Source organism: Heloderma suspectum, chromosome 8, assembly GCF_057233095.1.
Source record: "Heloderma suspectum isolate Gila_16-S chromosome 8, 16-S_ref, whole genome shotgun sequence".
Lineage (NCBI taxonomy): Eukaryota > Metazoa > Chordata > Lepidosauria > Squamata > Helodermatidae > Heloderma > Heloderma suspectum.
Window position 1 is genome coordinate 45,563,914 of NC_139465.1, and position 26,257 is coordinate 45,590,170.

Consider the following 26,257-nt stretch of genomic DNA (forward strand, 5'->3'; position numbering starts at 1 on the left):
ATCAAAAGCCCAGACATGGAGGATAAAGATTCATGTCCCAACATGTCTATTTTGCCCCTTAGTCATGAAAAGATTTAAGGAAAATTTTTCTAGGAGAAACTTCTTCTACAAATGCTAGTGGTCTATTATTTGTTTACTAAGGGTGCAAATGGGTATAACATGAGCCCCGTTTGGGGATTGTCCCTCAGGTGAATACAATCATGAGAGGAGGAAATCAGGAGCATGCTTGCTGGCCCTGCCATTTCTAATGCATAAGCCATATTGGCCTTTGTGAGACTTACTCCTGGGAACATCAGAGGCTCATGCTATAGTAAATGCAGCATGACAGCAGCCCTTTTCTTTTTTACACTCAGTGGTAATGAGTACAGGTTTGTAGTTTAACATGTAAATGTTGGAAGATCGTATTGCTTATGGGAACAAAAATGTTCTGAAAGCATTTATTTCATGTTTATAGATGTTTATTTCAGTAGTGGTCTCACCACTCCGACCAGTAGAGAAGAACTGATAACCTCTCGAAACAAGCCTGTCACCCCCTCCCTTCTGGATGTCATAAGCCACGAAGAGCAGGGGTGCATGGGCTAACTCAAGCGAGCACCTCATCCACATCCTTGGGACATAAAAACGGAAAGTCCTCTGACAACAGACGATGCCCTGGATCCCTTCAGGGATTGAACTTCCTAAACTGTGGTGTCTCGGGGCAGGCTGCTGAGCGGGCTGGCCGCTGGTTCTGGTTCACACACGGCCAGTTCCACCAATTCTGTTGCATAAGCGGCCCCTACCCCTCATGGACCAGCAAGGTAGCGCTTCCAGGGGAAAGTCCCAAAACAAGCGGCAATGCTTGTTTCTGGAAGACGGCAGATCGTTGGTGTGATCTGCCCCCTTCCAGGAATGAGCGTTTCCACTTGTTTTGGGTTAACCCCGGAAGCGCTAAACCACCAGTAGTGGCCACTTGCAGAACAGAATCTGCGGGGCTGGCCGCACGCGCAAGGGCTGCGTTGGATTCTGCCCCTGGTCATGTAGAAATTAGAGAATGCAGCATGCCAACAGTCAGTTGATTTTTTTCTTCTTCCTCTCATATTGTGGTTGAACTAGTAGCCACCCAGTTATATTGGCAGACAGCTCCCAGGCCGCTGTCAGGGGCCAGTTTTCTGGAGCAAATTGCACCTATATTTTTTAAGCTGCATTGGCTCCTGGTATGTTTCCATGCCAAATTCAAAATGCTGGTCTTGATCTTTGTCTTTTGAAAATACTTTTTATTCTATTTTTATCTTTATAAATTAAATAAACAGTACCAACAACCTAGTCAGTATCTACAGTTTCCCAACAATACAGTATTCTTAGGAGGACACAGCAATAACGAAAAAAGGGGGAGGGAGAAAACGGAAGAAGGAAGAAGAAGTCGAGAAAGAAAATGAAAAAATATAAAAAAGTTACTTAAAAGGATTAAATTTAAACTCCATTACACACCAACTTCAAATACCATTCTACTTAAAAGTTATACCTATAACATTGGCAATATAATTGCTGGTCTTGATCTTTGAAGCATTACCAGCTCAACCATATTATGTGAAGGACCACGTGTCTCCATGTGATCAAGCGCACCTGTTTAAAATCTGGAGGGTTCCGCTTCACATTCTGTCACTGTCAGAGGTTAGTTTCACTGGTACAACGGACAGGACCTTCTCTGTGTTGGCAACAAACCTTTGAAACTGTCTCCCATGGGAGATGTGCCTGGCCTCCTCTCATTCCACCTTCTGAGAAATGGTGAAGACCATCCTTCTTCACCAGGCTTTTAATGATAATTGAAGCTACAGTTTTATCCTCCTGAATCTATGTATTTGCTCTCTTTACAGATATTGGTGCTGTATATTATTATACAATAATATATTGGTTCTGTTTTGTATATTATTATTTTATTTTGTAACTGTTGATGTTGTATTGCTAATTTGTTGTATTGCTAACTGAATTGCCATTTCTTAACAGGAAAAGAGCAGAGAAATTTAAAAAACCATACTTTTAGTTGGGGATGTTGGCAACATCTGCAATGGATTCAAATGAGTTCAGATTTCTATTTCTGTGACCTGCAGATTCTGCTGCAAACCGGCTTCTTCTGCAGATTCTGTGGCCTTCCAGACCATTCTTTTACTTTGGGGGGAGATTTGCATCACTGCTCATTAGTGCTAATGTGTTGCAATAATGTGTTAATGCACAGTAGTGCTCATGAGCATGAGTGAGAATGTGCATTTGCACAAGCGGAAGGTAATTTCTTGTAGAAAGTAATCCAATTCCGTCAGTGAGTGGCCAATAGAATTAAAGACACCTGACAAACGCAGCTGGAAAGGATCTAACAAAATCTGTACATCCCTACTTGTATTGGATTACCTGCAGGTGGATGTGAGCTGTAATTAGATGGGCATGCCTCCAAAAACCATGGAGATCCGTTAGAGCTTGTGCCTCAGAGATGGGTTTTTGTCATTATGATTACATGGTGGGGCTTGTGTGCAAGAATCACGAAGACCCTGCTTCTGATCCAAGCTTGTGCAGCATGGTGTGGTGCAGCCTGCTGGATCCAAGCTGCTTTTTATGGTGCACTCCACAGGTAAGGGTGTAAAGTGTGACTTAACATTTGATTTTAGGTGTTCCATATAAAAACTATTAAAATGATTCATGAGGATCTATTCCTCATATACCTGTTGTTGTTGTTCCATGGGGACACCATGCTCCAATGGATACATGCTGTTTAGAGGCCAGCAAGTACAGAACAATGAGAGCTGATTTGATTATGGATTTGGAGAAAGACCTGGTAAACATAGCAAAACAATATTGGGTTGTGAGCGTGGAAGCGTGCTAGTGAACACTGCCTGATCGCCTCTGCTGTGGGTGGGAGCAACGAAACAACCCAGGGATGTTCTGGCCCTTTGCTAGTTTGTTGTGACATGAAACCAAGAACTCTAGTTTGTCTGTTCACAATCAACCCAGAGAAATAAGCAACAGTTTGGATTGGGGTTATTTCTCTGGATTGTTCTGGAAGAGACAAGCCAGACCTCCTTGTCTGCACATCAAGACAAACAACCCAAGGATGAAGTATTCCTGGATTATTTAGCCGCTCTCACTCACAGACGATCAGGCAGCGTGCACTAGTATGCTCACTCATTCCTAAAACCCCACAGAAGTGATTACAGGATCCATGATTTTTAAGGTTCAGTTCTGAGGATGCACGCCTTGAATCAATGCTTTCCTACTGGAATGGAATGGTCAGGTACAGGATCAGTAATTTGGTTCAGTACATGGGCATCCGTGTCATCTAGGATTTGACCATGGTTTCACGTGGATCCCATATAAAATTCCTACCCATGCTTTTGTGCCGTGCCTGTGTCAGATGATGGATCTGCAGTTTTTCTGATTCAGTCAGTGGAGGCAAACGTGCTCTGTGATACGGTTGTGTTTGTGTTTCTTTCTTGTGTTTTACAAGAAAGATACGAGGGGTATCTTTCTTGTAAAAATTGTGAGGATCCCCGAGGATCATCGCCTCAGACCCATGTTATTGCACTGTGGCTGTGCCCAGAGGCGGCAGATCCAGGATTTTTCTGGTTGTCCACGGAGGCAGAAGTGCTCTATGATATGACGGTGGTTTGGGGTATCTGCTCTATAAAAATAAGAGGAAACCAAGCGGATCCCCGCCTCGAACCCATGCTTTTGTGCCGTGTCTGCGCCCGTGAGTGGCGGATCCGTGGTTTTTCTGGTTCAGTCCGTGGAGGCAGATGCGCTCTGTCACCGTTGCGTGAGCGGCACACGCTCTTCGTTCGATGTCTAGCCGGACAACGGATCACGCTGGACACGGGCGAGGCTTCTGGATCTAAACGTGCGGCCAGCCAGCCACCCTGTCCGCAGAGGGGCAGAGAGCCCTGACTGTTACACCGGGCAAACTTTTCCGCAGAGGGATAAACTTTTATGCAGAGAGACGTCACGCGCGGGGAAGAACTCGAGCCACGCCCGAGCAGCTGCATCACGCGGAGGCGCTGGCGCGGCCGTTGCCCGGGAAGGGGCTGAACGTGCCTTCCCCGGCCGGGGGGGCGCTGCCAGCCAGGGCGCTCGGCCACTGCACGAAGCACGGCGTTATCGGCCCGCGGAGGGACCGTCCTCCCTAGCGATCCGCGGGGCGCCTGCTGGCGGGCCGCGGGCTGCTCCTCAGGGCCGCGCGGCCGAAGCGCGGAGGGCGGCGCCCAAGCGCGGGGCAGCGCCGGCTCACACGAGGCGCCAGCACCCGCCGCGCACCGCATGCCGACGCCGGCGGCGCCCCTCCAGCCGCGCCGCCGCCCGGGGCGCGCGGAACACGGGGGAGCGGGCGCGGCCGCCTCACGGGACGGCGCTCGGCGCTCCCCCCCGCCGCCAGCCGGGCGCCGCCCCGAGGCGCCTTTCGCCCGGCGCTTCTCCTCGCTGGGCCTTGCTTCCGGCCGGCCGCGGACAGGCGGGGCGGGGCGGGAGCGCGGCGCGGAAGGCCCGCCTCGGCCGCCGCCCCACGTGGCCCGTGACGCCGCCGGCCCGGCTTCCGGGAGGCCTCCCTGCGCGTGCCCCGGAGCCGCGCCGCCGATGGCCGCCGCCGCCGCGCCGCCGGTGCTGCTGGGGCTGCGCGACGGCCCCGCCCCGCCGCGCGCGCGCCGGGCCGGCCGGCAGCGCCGCGGGGCGGCGAGCAGAGTGGGCGGGCCTCCGGTGAGGGGGCGGGGCGCGGCCGGGCGGGCTCGCCCTCCGGCGGGGGCGCGCCGGCCCGGGCCTTCGCCGCCGCCCCTCGGCAGCCTGGGGCAGGCGCGCCCCCGCCCAGGGCTTCGGGCGGCCGCGCCCGTCAGCCTCAGCCGGCGCGGGGGGGCGTGTACTCGCCGGCGGGCATGACGCGGCGGAGGCCGCCGGCGTCCGCGCCTAGGAGCTCGGGCCAGGCCGTCGCAGAGCCCTCCCCGGCCCGGCCCGGCCCGGCCCGGTCCAGAAGGGGTGGACCGCGACCCCCGTCACCCCCAGGCAGCGTGGCCGCTGGCTGTGCAAAAGGCCTGGAGGGCGGCCAAGACTAACTCCCAGGGTGCCCGGCCGGTGGGCGTTTTGTCTGGGGGTGGTGGGAGTTGCAGTCCAAAACGTGGTTGCGGGGCTGAGGAAGGTTTGCAAGAGCGTGACGGCGAGGGAGACAAGACCACCGTTCTGGGCGGGGATTATGTCTGCAGGGACAAGTACGGAAGGTGTAGTCCAGAATGCCTGGAGGGCACCAGGTTGCCTGCCCCTGCTGTGCATGTTTGCTCAGAAGGAAGGCCCCACGGCGTTCCGGATTGGCAGGCAGAGATTGGTGGCTCCGAGCAGAATTGGTGCTGAAGGGCGCGATCCTGTGCACGTTTAGACAGAAAAAGTTGTACGACTCCCAGCGTGCCCCAACCAGCCACACTAGCCGGGGCGTGCTGGGAGTTGTAAGACTTGGCTTTGTCTAAACATGCACAGGATTGCTTCCTAGGATTGTGCCCGAAGTGCCCACCATTGGTTCTGTGCATAGGTGTCAAACCAGCTGTGGGTCTTGACTGTGTTAATCCCCAGTCCTGTAGAGAGTCGTGGAGTGTGAGGGGAAGGGCTCCGGCTCACTGGAAGAGATTCCATCTCTGGCATCTCTAGGAGCTGCGAGGAAAGACCCCTGTCTGAATCCAAACGGCTTCTGACACAGTCCCTCGCCAAAGGCTCCTGAGCAAACTTAGCTGTCATGGAACAAGAGGAGAGGTCCTCTTATGGGTCAGTAGCTGGTTCAACAAGAAGTAGAGAGTAGGAATAAACAGCAAATTCTCCCAGTGGACGGAAGTAAATAGTGGGGTCCCACAGGGATCTGTATTAGGACCAATGCTTTTCAACCTGTTCATACATGGATCTGGAATTAGGAGTGAGCAGTGAAGTGGCCAAGTTTGCTGATGACACCAAATTATTTAGCGTGGTTAAAACAAAAAGGGATTGGGAAGAGCTCCAAAAGGATCTCTCCAAACGGGGAGAACAGGCTTCTAAATGGCAAATGTGGTTCAGTATAAGCAAGTGTAAAGTGATGGACGTGGGGGCAAAAAAAATGCAACTTCAAGTATAGCCTGATGGGATCTCAGCTAGCCGTGACTGACTGAGAATGTTGACCAACCCCATGTTAGGCATAGTTAGGAATTGAGAATAAAACTGGCAACATCATATTGCCTCTATACAAACCTATGGTGCAACCATACTTGGAATACTGTGTACAGTTCTGGTCACCATATCTAAAAAAAAGATATTGTAGAGCTGAAAGAAGTGGAGAAAGGGGAACTAAAATGATCAAGGGGCTGTGAGGGAAGAGTGCAACAGCTGGGATTGTTTCGCTTGGGAAAAAAAGCAAGTAAGGGGAGACATGATAGAGGTGTATAAAATTACACATGCTGTGGAGAATGTGGGTAGGGAGACATTTTTCTCCCTCTCAAAATACTAGAACACGGGGTCATCCCATGAAGCTGATTGATGGGAGATTCAGGACAGATAAAAGGAAGGACTTCACGCAGCCATAGTTAAACTATGGAATTCGCTACCTCAGAAAGTGGTGATGGCCACCAATTTGGATGGCTTTAAAAGGGGGTTAGATAAGGAGAAGGCTATCAATGGCTACTAGTCCTGATGGCTATGTGCTTACCAGAGGCAGTAAGCTTGTGTACACCAGTTGCTGGGTAACATGGGCAGGAGGGTGCTGCTGCACTTCTGTCCTGTTCGTGGGTTTCCTGTAGGCCACTGTGTGAATGGAATGCTGGACTAGATGGACCCTTGGTCTGATACAGCAGGGCTCTTCTTACGACCTTAATCTCTGAAGAGCTACTGTTAGCCAATATAATTGTGTCTTCCTTGGCCTGGTGCCCTCCAAATGTGTTGGGCTGCCACTCCCACCATTCCCTGCCAGCATAGCTGGCCATTGGTGGAAATTGTGGTCCAACGCTGCACCAGGTGGACCGAGGGGCCTGACCTGGTATGATGCATTTCTTTGTGTTCAGTTTCACTGGAAAGGGAAGAGGTAGCTTTTGCATAAGTAGAGCCCCTTGGATGGGTCAGACTGAAGGGCCCCCTCAGGTCCAGCATCCTGCTTGCCACTGTAGCCAGACAGCTGCCACCGGGAAGTCCGAAGCAGGGTGCAAGGGCAATGGCCTCTGAAGCTGAACCATCATGGCTAATAGTCATCGATATGACTATTATCCAGAGTTGACTGTTGTCCCCTCCCTCCCCCCTCCCTCCCTCATGCATTTGTCTGTCCCCCCTTTAAAACCATCGACAATATTGTCTTTCTCCTCATCTTGCGGTGTAAACACTGAACTGCAGTCGGCATAAACACTGAACTGCGATCGTATTCCTGATAATTAATTGGTTGTTGCCAGCAGTAGGAGAGGAACAGGAGAGAAGAGTCACGTGGTGAGTGTGGGTTGATCCTACTTAGAGTAGACCCATTGAAATGAATGGGACTTAAATTAGACTAACATCGGATCCAGCCCAATGTGCGCTATGTGGCTTTGTCAAATCTGAGCCAGTATTGGGAAGTTTTGCTTGACCTAAATGCCTTCCGCTGACAACGAAGAGAGCGCGTCACCTTCTGCGTTGTTTTCCTTTGGCCCTAGGATTGCCTCCCTTCAGTAACTCTGGTCCATCCTGCCTGTGGCATTTGCGGCACTGGCTTGACGCACGTTGTGCAGGTCTATTGCCCCCTCGAAGGCTCACCCTTCCATCGTGTCATTAATGTCTTTGCCTGTGCCGTGGAAAGCTGCTGGGGGAACTTGGAAAGGTGGGTAGCAGTTTCTTTGTCTCTTCTCAGTGATTTGGGGCAGCAGCTATAGCTTGTTTGCAGGTGGACCCTGAGCACTAGAGACACATCGTTAAGTAGTGGTAAATAATAATAAAGATATTTTACCATGTATTCGAAGTTCTCAACAGTCCTTATGACCCTCTAAGGTAGGTCCGTACGATCTCCGAGAACCAAGTGGCTTGCCTAGTAACAGAGTGCCTGCTCTGTATGTGAAAGGTCCCAGGTTCAGTCCTTGGCATCTCCAGGTAAGGCTACAAAAGACTCCTGTCTGAGAGCCTGGAGAGCCACTGCCAGTTGCTGTGGACGATACTGATCTACTAGTAGATCCCTATTTAAAGGAGCCCCTTATTCAGAACCATGAGGATTAGAGTTGTATTTTATTTTGTGGGGAAGGACTGCAGCTCTGGAGTAGAGCACATGCTTTGTATGTTAAAAAGTCCCAGATTAAATCCCCGGCGTCTCCAGGTAGGGCTATGAAAGATTCCTGTCTGAGACCCCAGAGAGCCCCTATCGGCCAGTGCTGAGTTAGATGGACCAAGAGTCTGGCACACTCTAAGGTGGATTCCTACATTCCTACAACCACCGATGACTTCATGACAGAGAAGAGATTCAAGCCGGGGGCTCCTGATTGATGTTGCTCAGCCTCTTAGTCGCTGTGCTATACTATTTAGGGAAAAGGCTATGAAACACTGAAGTTCTGGTCACAAACATTAACTATGTTTCCTTTGTGCTTCTTGTGTATCCTGCATTTCTAAAGCTGGAAGGTGCTACGATCCCAGTATTTACAAGTTCAAGGAAAAGGAACGCAAGACTGCAAACTGAAGCAGGTATTGTGTACCAGCAGGTACATTTCCGTAAAGTAATCACATGTGGCCAAGGATCAACTGTAATGTTAGGCAACCATGGAATGATTTGAAGTACATGGGTACAGGGGAAAGTGGGTTGTTGGCATATCAGCCATGTAGTTTGCACAGGGATGATCTGTGGATTCCTGCTAGAACTAGTTTACTGAATAGTTACTGAAGAAGTAGCTTAACGAATAGGTGCCAACCAGACATTCATTTGGTTCATGCATATTAACATCCATGGAAATAGTTCCACAAGAAACACAAGGTTAGCTGGGAACAGGCCTTGACAATTTCTTTATTTAAAGCATTTTTATCCCACCCTTTAGCCAAAAAGGCTCGCAGAGACAAGACAAGAAATAAGGATTACAGTCTAAAAGACATGACACAAAAGGAAAGGGGATTGGGAGGGAGGAGGAAAAAAGCAAATTCAGGCACAAGATTCTTAGTTGCAAAGTTCAGCAGGTCATGGTGTTGGATCTAATACAGTGGAAGAGGCGCAGCTTTCTCTTCCCCTAATGGCCTTCTGTAGTAGCCATTAGTAGCAGGAGGGAGGGGTGAATCTAGGCATGATGGAGAGTGCCTAACTGCTGCTTCCTCCCCTTCTGATGTATGCCGTTCCCAACCAGAAGGTACTACTACTGCTATTATTATTATTATTATGCATTTAGGTTTAATACAGTGATATCTAACATTAATGGGCAATTTAAAGGACCTTTGAATACACTGCCAGTGGCTAATGTTAAATTAACGGTTCTCAGTACACTTACAAAAAAAGCCTTGAGTGGAAAGGACCAAAAGAAATCGTTGTTTTTGCTGCAACAGAACAACATGGATACCCCCCTGGAAATTCTTATAAGAGATGTACATCCTTCCTTCTTGCTTAGGAGGGAATCTGCCTCTTCTAAAGATGGTCTCTCCTACAGCATGTGCATGTATTATTTTAAGAATAGAGATTTTTTTTCTTCTGTACTGTTATGTAGGGGTGTGCAAGCTTCAGATGTCCGAAGCATAGCAGCCATTTTGTCGCCATCCACCATCTTGTGCCACCCCTAACACCACAGCACCCTCTACTGGTCAGAGTTGTTACTGCTACTTCCTTGTTCGTTACACAGACAAACTTCTACGTCCCACAGCGCCAGACACGTCCCACTTCATGAAAATGACCTCTTCCCTCTGTGGTGGGAACATAAACTGTGGCTGAAGCCCAATTCACTCTCCCCCTGAACCCCTCTCCTCCCCTTTTCCTACCATCCTCCGCCTTTTGGGGAGGGGGAGGGAAAGGGAGGGGGAAGGAGTTGTCTTTTGTCAACATTGACATTGTCTTGACAGCGAGGACTAAGCCAAGCATGCCACATTTTGCAGTTTGTTTCTTTACATGAGAAAGGGGTGTCGCCTGGGGGTCATTTGCATGAAGTGGGGTGTGTCTGGGGGTCGGTGGGGCTTACAAGTTTGTCCGTGTAATAAACAAGGAAGCAGGAACGGTTGGTTTTGGCAGGGCAGAAGGTTTTTTGCAGCATTCTTTTCTTGACAGCTGGGAGAATGGAAGACCTCTCTTTGCCTGAGTCAGGGAAAAGTACAGAGGGACCTATGGAAGACTGGGGTGAGGAGGAGGAAGGGGCGGGGTTCCGAGTGAAGAGGAAGAGAGCGGGAGATTCTGTTAGAGTATTTTCTCCCTCTGTCTCTCCTACAGAAGGGGGAACATCTAAGTTTTTTGTGGTAGTTAAGTCTCTAACTCAAGAGAAAATAGGAGATGTGAACCCTATTAAATTAGTGGAGTGGATTAAAAAAGCTGTGGGCAATGTTGCCCATGGATGTCATATGCAGGGTGGAGACTTGTTAGTAGAATACAGGGGTAAAGAACAGGTTGATAAAATGCTGCTTCTGTGGACATTAGGGAAGATTAAAATTTCTTGTCAACTTCCTCATTTCCGAGCTGAGAAACGGGGAGTTATTTTGGGCATTCCTTTGGGAGTTACAGGGGCTGATATTAAAAAGGCTTTGAGGGGAGACGTAGTTACTCTAGTTAAGCATTTTACATTTAAAGAGGGTGGCAGGGTTCTTCTGTCAACCACTGTTTTCTCTATCAAGGGACAAACTCTCCTGGAGCATTTAATGCTTGGGTATCAGGCTTTTAGGATTAGACCGTATATCCCTCCTTCCCTTCGTTGTTTTCATTGTCAAGCCTTTGGGCATGTGGCTGCGGTATGTTGGAGTAATGTACGATGTGGAAAGTGTGGGGGGTCCTCATTCATTCCGACTATGTGATGGCTCCTTTACCTTGACTTGCTGTAACAGTGGGGGACCTCATGGCCCTATATCTAGAGGTTGTCCAACTGCCCAGAAATCTTGGGCATCCATACTGTGAGAGTGAAGCTGGGTGTGCCCATTGCAACTGCTGTTGGGTGCTATAAGAAACAGGAAAAAGGGGAGAGTGGGGTGCTTATCCCCCCTTCTATTCCCTCAGTGTCCTCTTTTACTATTTTAGCAGAGGGAGGGGTTGCTGATAAAGATCTGTTGGTAGTTAAAAAGGACCGCTTCCTTGCTTTTGTAGTAGAGGTGATTAATTGCACAGCTCAAACCCAAAAGAAGACCGAGAAAGTGATGATTATTTTAAAAGTGGCTGGAAAATTTCTGGGAGTGGATAACTTAACTACTGAGCTTATTTGTGAGCTTTTAGGTAGCCCTGAGATCTAATTCTGCTGGATTGGAAATTTGGAGCTGGAAGGCACATAGTTTAGTTGCCCATGGCCAAGAACTGAAACACCTCCTCTCCTCTTTAGAGAGTTTACCTGATAGCATTTGTATACAAGAAACTTGGTTGTTGCAATCTTTAAATTGTAAGCTGCCAGGCTATGTCTTTATTCAGAAGGATGGAGAGTTTGGAGTGGGAGGAGGTGTGGCTGTTTTTATAAGGGAGACGTTGGTATATGTAGTGGTGGTTGTACCAGATACAAATTTTGACGTTTTAGCAGTGGATATTCCTCTAATGAATGACTCGGGTGTTTTACATGTGGTTAATATTTATCATCCCTGCCTTCCTTTGAGCGTGGAGGGCCTGGGTCAAGTTTTAGTTGGAATGACAGGGCCTCGTATTACACGTGGTTATTTTAATAGTCACATAGTATCTGGGGTAGCTGTAGGGCGGATAGTAGTGGAAAAATACTAGAGGAGCGTGATTCTGCTGATTTGGTTCTTTTAACTAATGGAACGTCTTCTTGGTTTGACGTTGATACGGGCAGCTCCTCTTGTTTGGATTTGGGAAGTGCACTGAGACGAATTGCTCTTCTATATGGATGGGAGGTCCTAGAGGAAAGCTCAACAGGCAGTGGTCGTTTCCCAGTGAAAATAACATATAGAGGGAAGGGTAATTTAGTTGATAATAGCTCGATTTCTTATTGGAATTTCAATAAAGCCAATTGGAAACTTTTTCAGGAAAAATGTCTAAGCATCTTTGAATCTCTGATTGATACAACAGATGTGGAAGTCTTTTGTGACAAAATTACCTCTGGATGAATAGATGCTGCCTCTCTGGCTATCCCAAAGTGTAAGCCAAAATTGAGGCCCCGTCTAGCTGTTCCTTGGTGGACGGAAGAATGTAGTAGGGGTATTCGTATGCATAATGCAGCATATTGGAGAGTTAGACAATCCTTTACAACAGGAAACCTGGTAAGAGTATAAACGCTGTAAAGCTTTGGTTAAAAGAACGTCAAGAGATGTTAAAAGGACTAGTTGGCGCCAGTTTTGCAGCAATCTTAGAATGGATATGCCAGTATCATAGAATCATAGAATAGTAGGTTGGAAGGGGCCTACAAGGCCATCGAGTCCAACCCCCTGCTCAGTGCAGGAATCCGAGTCAGAGCATCCCTGACAGATGGCCGTCCAGCCTCGTCTTGAATGCCTCCAGTGTGGGAGAGCCCACCACCTACCTAGGGAATGGGTCCCATTGTTGCATTGCTCTAACAGTCAGGAAGCTTTTCCTGATGTTCAGCCGGAATCTGGCTTCCTGTAACTTGAGCCCATTATTCCGTGTCCTGTACTCTGGGATGATCAAGAAGAGATCCTGGCCTTCCTCTCTGTGACAACCTTTCAAGTACTTGAAGAGCGCCGTCATATCTCCCCTCAGTCTTCTCTTCTCAAGGCGAAACATGCCCAGTTCTTTCAGTCTCTCCTCATAGGGCTTTGTTTCCAGTCCCCAATCATCTTTGTTGCCCTCCTCTGAACCTTCTCCAGCTTGTCTGCATAAAGTGTGGTGCCCAGAACTGGACACAGTACTCCAGATGAGGCCTAACCAGTGCTGAGTAGAGGGGAACTAGTACTTCCGGGGATTTGGAAGCCATGTTTCTATTAATGCAGCCCAGAAGAGAATTGGCCTTTTTTGCAGCCACATCACATTGTTGGCTCATCTTCAGCTTGTGATCGACAACAATTCCAAGATCCTTCTCACTTGTCGTGTTGTTGAGCCACGTATCCCCCCTCTTGTAGCTGTGCATTTGGTTTCTTTTTCCTAGGTGCAGAATTTGGCAGTTATCCCTATTAAATGTCATTCTGTTGTTTTCTGCCCAGTGCTCCTGTCTATCCAGATCACTTTGAATTCTGTTTCTGTCCTCCAAGGTATTAGCTATCCTGCCCAATTTTGTGTCATCTGCAAATGTGATCAGCATTCCCTGCACCTTCTCCTCCAAGTCATTAATACAAATGTGGAAGAGCACTGGGCCCAGGACTGAGCCATGCGGTACCCCACTTGTTACCTCTCCCCAGTTGGAGAAGATCTCTTTGATAAGCACTCTTTGAGTCCGATTCTGTAGCCAGCTGTGGATCCACCAGATAGTTGTTTCATCTAGCCCACATAAACAAGAGGTGAGAGCTTTCTGTTTTTATTCAAAGCCTTCTCCAATTCCCAAAGAGCAAAATCTATATTCAGTACATCCGCAATACAAGGGTCCCTATCCATCAAAAGGAGGAGAGGCTGCCTATGTTGAAAAAAAGGTCTTTTTTTTTCAGAACTACTAGCAGAAATACTTCCCCTGGGGAAGATGATACAAGTTATGAAATCCCTTGACATTTACCTGGTGAATGTCAAAGAATTCTCCTGACATTTTATAATGTAATTTGGAGGAAGGGTTCGATTCCTAAAAGATGGAAGCAGGCAGTTGTATTCCCCATTGGTAAATCAGGGAAGTCCATATCTGATCCAGCTTCCTGTAGACCTGTAGCTCTCACCTCTTGTTTATGTAAAGTGATGGAGCATATCATTGATTCTAGATTGATGGCTTTTATGGAAAAACATGGCTTATTGTCTCCGGCGCAAAGTGGATTTCACCGTGGTCATCATGTTATGGATAACATCATTCGCTTAGAAACAGAGATTTGGAAATCCTTTTGTATTAAAGGATTTTGTGTAGCAGTCTTTTTGATATAGAAAAAGCCTATGACATGGTTTGGAAGGAGGGCTTGTTACACAAGCATTATCAGTTGGGTCCAAGAGGTAGGATGTTTTGGTGGTTGTGATTTTTTTTTATTTGGGTGGCAATTGAGAGTTAGGGTGGGGTCTGAACTAACAGAGGCTCGGCCTCTGGAAAAAGGTATCCCCCAGAGCAGTAATACCAGTTCTTCCCTTTTTAATGTCATAATTAACCATCTTCCTCTGGTCAAATGATTGTGTGATTTGGGCTCGTAGTAGGTCTTTGCAAGTAGCTGTTTCTAGACTAAATTTGGCTCTTGGTAAAGTAGAAGAATGGGGAAATTCCTGGGGATTTCGGTTCTCCCTTAGTAAAACCGCCGGGATGGTCTTTTCCCATTGGGTGGTTGCCTCTCCAGTCATCTTGAAGTTATATGATACTCAAATTCTGTGTGCCAAAACAGTGCCCTTGCTTGGTGGAGCTTGCGCTGTATGATCTATATGGATGGCTCTAGAGATCGTATGAATGGTTGTGCTAGCACGGCATTTTGTGTACCTAGTTTTGGTATACATAAAGGAGATTGCCTTTCCAACTGGATCTTGATTATGTCAGCCAAATTGGTGGCCATTGTTTGGCACTAGAATGGATTATGGAGGTTCGTCCAGCCCATGCCCTTGTTTTGTCTGATTCCCTTTCTGGGCTAGTTGCTATTCAGTCTGGTGGCATAGATTACAAGAACAACATTGTAAATGAAATATGGGCCTTAGGCTCAGAATTGCATATAATGGGCATATGGGCTGGCTTTTGTTGGATACCAGCTCATGTTGGCATTACATTGAATGAAATGGCAGATTGTACAGCAAAGGAGGCTTTAAATAGAACCTTTATTGATGTTCAAGTACCTTTATCTCATAGTGAAATTAAGAGCTTCCTGCTACGGGAATGTAGTCAAAGATAGCAAAAAAAAAATTGGGAAGGGAGCAGTACCAGTTGCAGGGTTTTCTCCTTTTGCCCTAATTTGCGAGACTTTAAAATCAGCCTGGTTGAGCTTGGCAAGTTTGTATCTTTCGAGTATTAACTGGTCACTGTGCAGTTCAAAGCAATCTATTCAGTATTGGGCAAGTGGGTTCAGATATTTGTGCAGCCTGTGGAGTATCAGAGACAATGGATCATATTCTATGGGATTGTATAAAATATTGAAGAAAACAGGAGCCCTTTCTCCGTATGTTGAGGGATAGGGGAGCTCCTGTTGGGGATTTGGCTGGTCTCCTTAAGATCTGTGAGATTAAGTCTTCTGTGATCTCTGCCATCTGGTGGCTCATTCTTGATAGTAGCTTAGCCAGCAGTTTGTGAGTTAAATTCCTGATCTAATTTGATGTGGCAGTAATAGGGCCTTTAGGTCTTGCTTCATCATAAAACCTCCAGAAGAAGAACAAGGAAGTAGCAATAACAACTTTGACCAGCGGAGGGTGGTGTGGTGTTACGGGTTACACAAATGGCAGGTGGTGACGAAATGGCTGCCATGCTTTGGAAATCTGACGCTTGCACGCTGCTACTTTGATGCAATACATATGGAAATTAATGCGCATTTAATCAGTTAAAACTCCTATGATTATAGAACAATCCTATGGCCCCTAGACATTGTCAGAGATGCCATAGGTCACAGGGGATTCCGCTTCTGAGGTTGAAGACGGCGCTCCCCCCTCAGGAGGGATAGTCGGAGGTCTGACCTCCCTGGCTGCCCTCTCAGGTTGGAAAATCAACCTCAAAGAGGGCGAAAGGGGGCATTGCGGTGGACAGAGGGGAGACCAGACTGGCCAGGGTACGAGCTATCCCTGAGGCCTTTCCAGTCTCCTTTCCCTCTGAAGCACTGTTGCTAGACTGGCAAAAAAGCCCATCTAGCAAAAAATGTAGGGTGGGAAGACGGGTAGGCGAAGATTGCCTCCACTGTTCTTCCCACCCTGCGTTGGATGATTGGACATTTGGGGGCTTCCGATCATCGAGGGCACAGTCAGTAGGATTGCACCCTTGATCAATTAAGATTAGGGCGTCAACCCTATTTTTCAAGTTCTGTTTGAAAATGTTTATTCCTAGTGTGTCTTTGGTGGTTTATTATACCGTCATTCCACAAATACTTAAGATCTCTCTTGTAAATAGTATTAGAGTTAAATTTTTGGCTTCAGTTAGCATGTGCACAAAAAAGGATTTCACATATTATCTATTTTGCAGAATTGTAGTCTGCATATTTACTTGGAAGTAAGTCTCACTGTGTTCAACAAGGCAGTAACCTGATTTAGAGTAGATAGGATTGTAGTCATAGGGTTAGATCCAGACAGTCATGTCTAGAGTAGACTCATTGACATCAAAGGGACTTAAGTTAGTGATGGCCAGTTTGTCCTATTGATTTCAGTGGATCTGCTCTAACCAAATCTGGATCCAACCACATTCCTAAACACAAGGCAGAGTTAAGCATACAAAAGCCCATTGAAATCAATGGGCTTAACAGTGCCTAATTCTGTGTTAGATCTTGGCCACTATTTGTGTGCTCTTCCTATGGGCTAATAACAGACTCTTATCTTGCAAATACACCTTTAAAGCACTGCTAATAAGAGATCATATATATGTTTGAGATGAATGGCATAGTCCTGGGGATGTTTACTCAGAAGTAGGCCTCACTGTGTCCAGTGGAACAGCTTACTCTTTAGGATGGCAGTCTATATTAGAATTGTGACCTTAGGCCACAATACTATGCACACTAACCTGGGAATAGGTCCCATAGAACCATTAGTCTGAAGACGCATGAGGCAGCCACTTTGCTGAAGCTAAGCAGGTCCAATGCCTGGATGGGAGACCACCTGGGAACCGCATTTAATCTCCTCTGAGTTCCATGATGGATGAAGGGCTGGATAGAAATGTACTAAATAATAATGTTGAACTTAAATAGGACCGATACCTGAGACAGCCCTTCGACAAGCTATCAAAGGGCTGTATCCAGTGTTAGTCCTAAAGAGTACACCCATTGAAATGAATGGGAGTTGTTAGTCATGACTAGTCCCATTCATTTCAAGTGGGTCTACTCTTAAGTAGGACTTAACATTGGATACAATCAAAAGGTTCATGCCAAGTGTCAAAAGAAAGTCTGGTTAGAAATCAGCATATTTTAAAGCATATTCAAGTCATCTTATAAATTTGAAGCAAAAAACCCCAAAGGGTTTTGTGGCACCTTAAAGATTAACACATTTATTCTGGCATACATTTTCTTGGACTTTAGTCCAGGAAAGTTGATGCTATAATTTGTTCATCTTTAAATGGCTGTAATACGTTTCATTTTGGCTGCAGCAGACTAACGCTGCTCCCCCTCTCCAGAGACCTAGGATGGGACTACCACTTTGCAGGACCTATATTTGTATCCATTGAAGCATGCCTGGAGGGCCATTGCTCCATGGCAGAGCAGCTGCTTTGCGTGGAGAAGGCCTTAGGTCCAGGGAGGGCTGGGAAAGACTCCTCCTGCCTGAAACCCTGGTGAGCTGCTGCCTGTCAGTGTAGGCCAGACTTCCCTAACCTGGTGCCCTCCAGCTGTGTTGGACTACAACTCCCAGAATCCAGTTGTATTCCAGTGGATCTGGAAGGCGCTAGGTTGGGGAAGGTTGATGTAGACAACACTGGGCTGGATCTGACTCAGGTATAAGCCCACTTTCTATGTTCCTGTATTCTTGTATTCCCAGAAGCAAGAATGTATTCTTGCAGCCAAAGACTGGTGTGAAGGAGCAGATGACTGGGGAGAAGACACTGGAATAGCATCTTCTGGACATACCACAGGCCACAGCCTGAGCTCACGTCCAGCATCAGACTCTTTGCCCGGAGAAGAAGATTGTGAAACCCAGTTCCGAGGTCTAAGCCTCGGAGAAGTCCCAGGCATCTCACATCCCTTCTGCTCCTGTGATCCAACTGGTGAAGAGCAGGTCACGCCCAGCAGTGTTCCCATGTTCCAGTCCTACTTCATCAGTGTAGTGGACGAGGAAGACTACCTTGGCTTTGAAGATGTGGACCATGCCCAGAAGCTCTTGATGGCATATCAGCAGAGGGAGGGTGGTGATTTGGAACAAATGATGTCGGAAAGGTGAGATGCAAGTCAGGGCCAGTGTGGGAGGTCTTGCGTAGCAGAGAGGGGCCAGAGTCTCTCAGCTTCGGGGGGCTCCTAGCACAGCTGAAGGGTCTGTCATGGGCTACAGCCACGTTTGTTTGTTAGAAGAACTGCAAACGAGGATTTACAACATAGAACATTTGTACAATAAATGTTTGTTTGAATATCTGATTTTTTTCTATTGTAGACTTCAGAGAAAGATAGAGATAAAACTAAAATTGTTCAGATGTCCAAATGCCAGAAAAGAAGGGTGGTCAAAAGCAGCAAAGTCAACAGCATAAAATATTTTTAGAATCAGCAGAAGTGAACATTCCGCCTTCACAAGGACAAAATACAATTTTTCAAGCAGGGTAAAAGAATACAGAGATGGAACCTCAGCTAGTCCAAGGCCCAGAAATCTGTCTTCTCTCCACACCCCAAATTAATACTGATGTTCTCAGGACTCAAAATGGTGGCTTCTATCACTCCAGGTACCTTTGTCAAAAAGGTACAGTGACCAAATTAAAAGATTAATGCCAATTACAATGTTTCCTTGGTATAGTGGATTATTAGTCCACTGAGAATCAAGGGATCAGGAGTGTAATAATTCTGGATTCAAGTAAGCACTATATTCACTGATGTATATTTTATTTAACTGCTAAAAAGAACTGACCTATTTTAATCCAAAAATAATGTTTATATATCCACTTGTGTCTCATCGCTTGTTCCAAGGTGCAGAGCAGTTGAATGCTGTAGCACTGAACATACATACTTGGAATTTAGCCCCATTGACTCGGCTAGACCTCACTGGAACTTGCACCTTCACCCTAAACATGTTTACCTAGGGAAAAGTTGTATCTTTGATTGGATCAAATTTGTATTCCAGCCTTTGAATCACACAGTTTTTGTATTCTTTATGAGTAAAACATGTTTTTAAAAAAACAGTTTTATAATTAAACACTTAAAAGAAAATTTTAAAAAGCTTTCTGTACAACATTTAGTATTTTTGGTAAACTCCTTCACATGAGTTGATGTTATTCTAATAGATCTAAGACATCTCCAGTTGTCCAATAATGTTTGTTCTCCCATGATCTTATCCATGTACTGCACGGTAGCTTTATTGTTTTTTCCAGTGTCTTGCAACCAAAATACAATGTAATTCACAAATTATTTATTAAAGATTGTTGTTATTTTTTTATCCATCCAGTCAATCTACCAACATAATTTCTGGTTTCAAAGATGGTCCTTCTCCTTTCGTTGTCCTGATTCTCATAAATGTAAAAGAAAGTTATACTTGTGTCTAAAGCCTGCATTTTGAACATTACACCAACACCTTGCACTTAAAGAATATATATGTACTTCACGGGTTTTTTCTTCTGGGTTTTAGTCCTGTGCAGAATATTTAATGCATTTTAAAAATTTTATAACTAATAAAAATGTATATGAAGGAATTCACTGGTTTAAAGATGAAAATCAGCTACATAAAACTGGTTATTTTGTTCAACTTTAATGGGGTCTGATACCACACATTAAACAATTTTGAACACAGTTCTCTAGATCTAACAATTGTCAGATGTTTTCTTGCTCCTGTATAGTTTTAGTTCAGTGATTACTAGATAAATAAGTCGGACTCTTCCTGCCATCTCCAATTCCATTTTTTAACTATAATCAATAAGATGCAGGGTTGAAATTATCCTACCAACTTTTGGTAACAATCACTTTTGTGCTACCAAGAGTATACATTAAACAATGACTGGGTTCACACCACACGACAACCCACCATGGGCAGCCAGCCATGATGAGTTGTGTCATCTGAACCTGGAGCTTTTTCCGTGGTGTGGCTTATTTGGGGGGAACAAGCCATGCCAAAAACCCATGGCTTGTTGTAGGGTTGTTCTTGCCCACAATGGGTTGTCATGTCCTCTGAACCCAGGAGAGCAATTTTATCGTGGGTTGCGGCAATTGGCTACAGAGCCACTCGCTGAGAGTGGCAAAAAAGCCCACGCTGCTCATTTTTCATAATCTCGCCGGTGACTGCCCTTCCACTGATGATGACATGGCACTTTGGAAGGACTGCCACCCGTTGCCTGGCTTTTTTTTAGTTTATTTTTCAGTGCCTCAAAAATGCACAATTGGGATTGCAATTTTTTTTTTTAACGTTGGTCTTCCACAAGTGCGCTCTTACAGGTGTCCACTGGTCAGTGTTCTTCAGTTGTCCAAGGAAGCAGCAAAGTGGAGCGGTAACGTACAAGGAAATTGACAAGATGAGGTTGCAATATCAGCTAATTTGCATACAGTTTCAAAGGACCAGGGGAGAAATAATAGCGAAAGGAAAGACCCAGTAGTAACACAGCAACTGCAGCAGTAAGTGCTGCGAAAAGGACCCATGAAATCATGGGGGTAGGGGAGAAATCTCCCCTTTCTAGAGTAGCTGGAGAGTTGGGAAAGTGTCAAATAGGTGGAGAACTCTTGACACGTGTCAATTCAACACTTAAAAGTGAGAGGATTACATTGCCAAGTGGGAGATATTACGTGCGCACGTCTATCCAGGCCTTTGGGTTCACTTACTTGGTTTGCCCCCCCCCCCATTTTCGTTTCTTCTGAATTGTGCTACTTTCTCTTACCGTTATTTCTCCCCAGTCCTTCATAACTGTGCCCAAATTGGCCCATTTGCAAACTCATCTTGTCAGTTTCCTTTTGTATTACCTACTTTACTTCAGAGCTCCCTTTGAGAGCTGACACATACAAGGAAACTGACCAGGCAAGACCATATATCAGACAGTCATAAGTGCACAATTGTGAAAGACAAACCTAAAAAATAATTTTTAAAAATCACAACCTCAATTGCACATTTTTGAGGCACCATTTTTTTTAACCGTGGAACGAAAAGGGGTAGTGATTGGAGCAACCCCAACTGAGCATTTTTGAGGCCCCAATATTTTTAAGGGGGAACAAAACGTAATGATCAGAGCGAGGGGTGGGGGCAGACAAGACTTTAAATTCATGTGTGCCTGAAACTTTGGTATGTCTCAGTACTGGGACATCTGCTGAACTAATACCAACAGTATTTATGCATTGCCTGTTAAGTAGAAAACATTTCTGAGTGTGTTGTCATTTGGTAATGTTACGATGACTAACATTGGCAAATGTTTCCTATGCTTAGTTATGCACCTAATGAGAAATATGAGAAGACTGAAGCTGAAAAGAGAGACCAGGTGTTCCATAAGTTTATGAAAAGAATTTCTGCCTGCCAGGAACAGATCTTAAGGTAGGCTGGCTCATTTTCTTAGTTTCTTTGTATTGGAGAGCAGAGCATTGGGCAGGAATTAAATTAGTTTTTCCTTAGACCAGCCTTTCGCACCATGTTGCCCTCCAGATACGTTGGACTACAACTCCCCCAGCCAGCATGGCCACTTCCCAATTGGCCATGCTGCAGCACATCTGGAGGGCAGCAGGTTGGAGAAGATTGCCTTAGACACTATCAAGGAATGTATCTTAAATAGTTACTCCAATCCATTGGATCAGGGAAACTGAAGAGAAATCCATGCGAGGAAGACAGCATTAGGATGGATTTTGGATCAACTGCATCCAAATTGCCAGGTTAAGGCTTGGCCAAAGGCAAAATCTAATAAGGAAGGAGTTGCCAAATCTTGCAGCAGAAAGCTACAAGAGCGAGAAACCCTGTTTCTAGACTATGTACAGGCTGAGGCTTTGATGAGTCCCCAAGGGACCAGAATTCTGAAGTTGAGAGGCAGCCAATGAGAATATTGGTTGGGGAAAAGAGGTGGGGCAAAGGAAAGGAGTTGGGGCCATCTGCGGAACCCCAGGGGGATATATTTGGCCCAGGGGGCTGAGGTCCTGAGGATTCCAACCTATCATCCTGACTTCAGTGAGTTTCAGCCAGATTAAGTACAGAGCAGGTTGAGTGATCTCTGAATTACCGGTTCACAGAGACAATTGCTTCACACGCACAGAAGTGCAAGAGCCATTTCCCCTTGGTGGACTCTGCATTGCATGTGTTCGCATGTGAAAGAAATAAGCAACTGAGTGGGTCTCTCCGACCTGGTTGGCCCACCCTCCAGATAGAATGTCAGTTGACTGAGACCCCTGCCCCTATGATTGGGGGATTCACAGGCACCTTCCAGTGGTGTGGCCTTGCGCTACAGATCAGAATTTCCTACACCTCTGTATGTGTGAGGGAGGGAGAGGGTGAGCATGAAGTGAGGACATGATGTGATGAGGGGCTGTTTCCTCTAATGTGATTAAATGTTGATAAAGGCAAATGTATGGGCTCTTTTTACCTTTAGGTACTCCTGGGGGGGGAAGCCTTTATTTATCACCTGCCCTTCAACAGACATCGAGACAGCAGTCCCACCCTGTAGGAACTGCAGTAGCAAGAGAATCTTTGAATTTCAACTTATGCCCACTTTGGTCAGCATGCTCAAGGCCAGAGATGAAGGTACAGACCCCTTTAAATTGCAGCCTGCAATTTCTTCTCCTTTTCATTACTTTCAGAAGCTGAGACAATTGGGCAGCCTCCCCCAACGTGGTGCCCTCCAGAGACATCAGGCCAGAACTCCCATCACATATCTGGAGGGGCCCCAGGTTGGGGGAGGCTACAATAGGATCTTGCATGTCTAGGCTGCAATCCTACACGCACTTACCTGGAAGTAAGCTCCATTGAACTCAGTTGGTTTACTTCTGAGTAGACTTGCATAGGATTGTGTTGCAAATGTCTTAATTATTTTTAATACCTTGAAATGTATGTTCAGGGAATCCAATATAATATCTACTAAATTGTACTTGCTGCTTGTCTGAAGTAGTGACCAAGCAAGCAAGCATCTTGTCCTTGGTAACTGGAATCAAGTTAAGCTTCTCTGGTATTCCTAGGACAGACAGAAAAGCTTATCGAATGAAGACAGTAGGCCCAGTGCACTAAGATCTTCTCCCCTACATGTTCTGTTGAGATGGATCAGGATTCCTCAGGTGTTCCTGTGCAACTGCCTCCCCGAAATTAATATTGCAATACTCTCTTATGGATTCTTTGCAACTTATCTTTTATACGTCTATTTTAATTTTGTTTTTCAATAGAAGCAGCCGTTCCATTGGCTATGTTTGCTTAGGACATCTTACAACCAGCTGTAACGTAGTACTATTTTAACCAATATTTCTGCCCTTTGAAGAATATTTCACACTATTTCAAATAAAGGCTTTGAGAGAACCATCAAGGACTTACTTATGTATGGGAGTGGAGTTGCATAGGTGAAAATCTGCCCCTATACAACTTACTTTTTGGAACAGCCCTGTAGATTGGATTTGCCTCATGCTGATAGTTTAACACAGGGATAGACAATCTGGTGCCCTCCAGATGTTTGTGCTACAATTCCCATCATCCCCCAAACAGCATTGGCTGAGGATAATGGGAGTTGTGGGAGACTTGGGAGAAGTGGGCTTCCGCAATCCCTCCCCCGCCCCGCTTATCATTATCCCTGCCTGCCCCCCAAGGCTCTCTGTGACAGATTTGTTCTCTTCTGCACTACATTAAAGGCACATTGTAATTTGAATTATGTCAGATAAATTTTAAGGGGGAGAGAAAGGCCAGATATGGGGGGCAGGGGGCGTTCTGCCTTGAAAGTTGATGTGGATGATTTTCCAGCTCTTTTCTTGCCTGGTGATGCTGTATTTATTATTAAAAATGAGTTTGCCGGTTTGGGTTGACTTGTCCTATGGGATTGGTTGCAATGAATTCTTTATTCCTGCATGTGGTTGGAAAAGGCTGCCTCCTCATTTAAGCTTGGACAGTAGCAGCCGTACAGCCAGGGGATCCTGTGCAAACTTAAGCACACCTAGATCTGTTGAGTTCAGTGGGTTCAGGCATGCCTAATTCTGTAGGACTGGGCTGTCAGCTGTCTTAAGTGTTATTTCATGTTTCTGGCATTTTGACTGCAGTTCTGAACCAGCTTTGAACTATTTTTATTTGTGTTGTATTTGTATTTACATAAGTCACCCTGAGAACAATTTGTTATAGGGCGACTAATAATTTGAATAAATTAATAAATAAGGTAAGAGTTACTGGAGCCTGTGAGACTGTTCCAAGTCAATGTCCTGAAGATGTTAGCTTTTGCCAGGCTTGTGATGTTTAAAAAGATTCTTTGTTCCATACTGAAAACTGGTTAAATTGCTAGGAGACAAAGGAGATTTAAATGAACTTTGAGAAACATCTTCCTAAGTGTGTATGGAGTGGGGGAAATGTTATGGTTTTGCAACCTGGATAATGCTGTTTTTCCCCCCTCACCAGATGTGTCAGTGGAATTTGGAACAGCATTAGTGTACACGTGTGAGAAGAGTTGCTGGCCTGCTGAGCAGAAAACACCCTTGGAAGAATTTATTTTGGTACAAGAAGACCCAGATCAAAAATTATTTAAATAGATCCTATTTAATTCCTTGCATAAATAAAGTTATATATATATGTGTGTGTGTATGGTGGTACCCACCATGAGGAATGAATCTTCCCTTTGAGATCAAGCAGACTCTGTTTTGAGTGTTTCTGCCAATGATTTAAGACATATTTGTTTTCCTAGATGTTTCCCTGGACTTTAGCATGGTCAGCTAACCCTGGTTATTTTTATAAGATATTATATTGTCTTATTACAGCTTTATTTATTAGTTTTATTATATTTTATCATGATTTTATCTTGTGAACTACTTTGGGATTTTTTAAAATAAAGTAAAGCAGTATAGAAATTCTCTGAGTAAAATTATAAAAAAAACAAAAGCACCAAAAACTTATCACAGACTACTGAGTGCAGCCTTCCCCAACCTGGTGCCCTCTATATGTGGTAGACTACAACTCCAAAATCTCCCAGTCAGGGATTCTGGGAGTTGTAGTCTGGCACATCCTGGAGGGCACCAGGTTGGGGAAGGCTGAGTTAGAGGATCAGTGATTAGGAGGCATGGCCAGAACTGTAACTCATGCAGAAACGGAGAGGTTTGAGCTCCTCTGATAACTCCTGCTCTTATGCAGAATGAAAGTAAACCTCTTTTTTTTTTAACTGTAATGTGTGCCTCTAGTTTTAATTCAGATGAAACGTGCCTCCACTATCCACAGGCTGTGTTACACTGGCCTAGTGACATATGGATAGGATGTGTGTGCGTGCGTGCGCACACACATGTGCCAAAATGCAGGCGAGTGGAAATCCCACTGTTCAGATACCATGTGTGACCTCTGAGAGGAGCCCTTTGCATTCCTGGCCCTTCTTAGCATTTATTTAGGGGTGGCCCCGTGTTTGCCTAGTTGTGTTGCTATCAGATGTAAATGTTTGTGCTGGGAAGGGGATAAAGATAGCACATGCAAGCCAAGGGGCGGACCCCCAGGAAGGGGGCAGGCTGGAAGTCAAATGAAGAAAGTGCTTATGGCAGAACTCTCGGGGAGGGCGCGCTCGTGGGGCCGCCATCCCCCCAGTTTCGGGGGGCCAGTTTCTACATCCAGTTGCCTGACTTGGTGCCCCCCCGATGTCTTGGACTGCAACTCCCATCGTTTCCAACCGGCCCAGCTATTGGCTGCTATAGCCTGTGGCAGCTGTTTTATCTCCTCTGCCTCCGTTCCGAGGACGCCCTGGCCTTCAGCCCTACAGGGAAAGAGGGCAGGTGGCACAGTAGCGTGAATGACATCTGCGCTACCTACTGCTCCGACCTAGGGATGGGCGGATCCCCTACCTGCCGGTCCGTGGGGAGTCTGCCCGTGGGGGGGGATCCATTCCTCCCCCCGGAATCCTCCTTCGGCTGGCTCCGAAGTGCCAGCGATACGGCCGCCATGCCGTATCGCTGGCTGAAGGCGACTGACTGCGGACGCAAATGGCGTCAGGGCGGCCGTATCGCTGGCGCTTCGGAGCTGGAGGAACCGGCCGAAGAGGATTCCGCAGGGTAAGTGTTCCGTTCCGCCACGGGCTCCGGGGCCGGCAAAACGACTCGGGCCGCTTGGAGCACACCCCGGCGGGGGGAGAGGCTGGCTGCGGACTGCAGGCAGCACCTCAGGCTGCAGGCGAGTTGCGATGGATATTTCGTTGTTACG

The 26,257-nt window shown here is 46.3% G+C and overlaps 1 protein-coding gene across 1 annotated transcript; it reads left to right on the forward strand.

Annotated features, from left to right (window-relative positions):
• The first annotated feature begins 1,248 nt into the window (after positions 1–1,248).
• Positions 1,249–25,236, forward strand: PDCD2L (programmed cell death 2 like). Its single transcript, XM_084812237.1, has 8 exons — positions 1,249–4,710; positions 7,632–7,795; positions 8,574–8,643; positions 17,789–18,183; positions 21,350–21,454; positions 22,494–22,645; positions 24,485–24,961; positions 25,092–25,236. The coding sequence occupies exons 1-7, from the start codon at positions 4,279–4,281 to the stop codon at positions 24,613–24,615; spliced, it is 1,449 nt and encodes a 482-aa protein (XP_084668363.1). The 5' UTR covers positions 1,249–4,278; the 3' UTR covers positions 24,616–24,961; positions 25,092–25,236.
• The last annotated feature ends 1,021 nt before the right edge of the window (positions 25,237–26,257 follow it).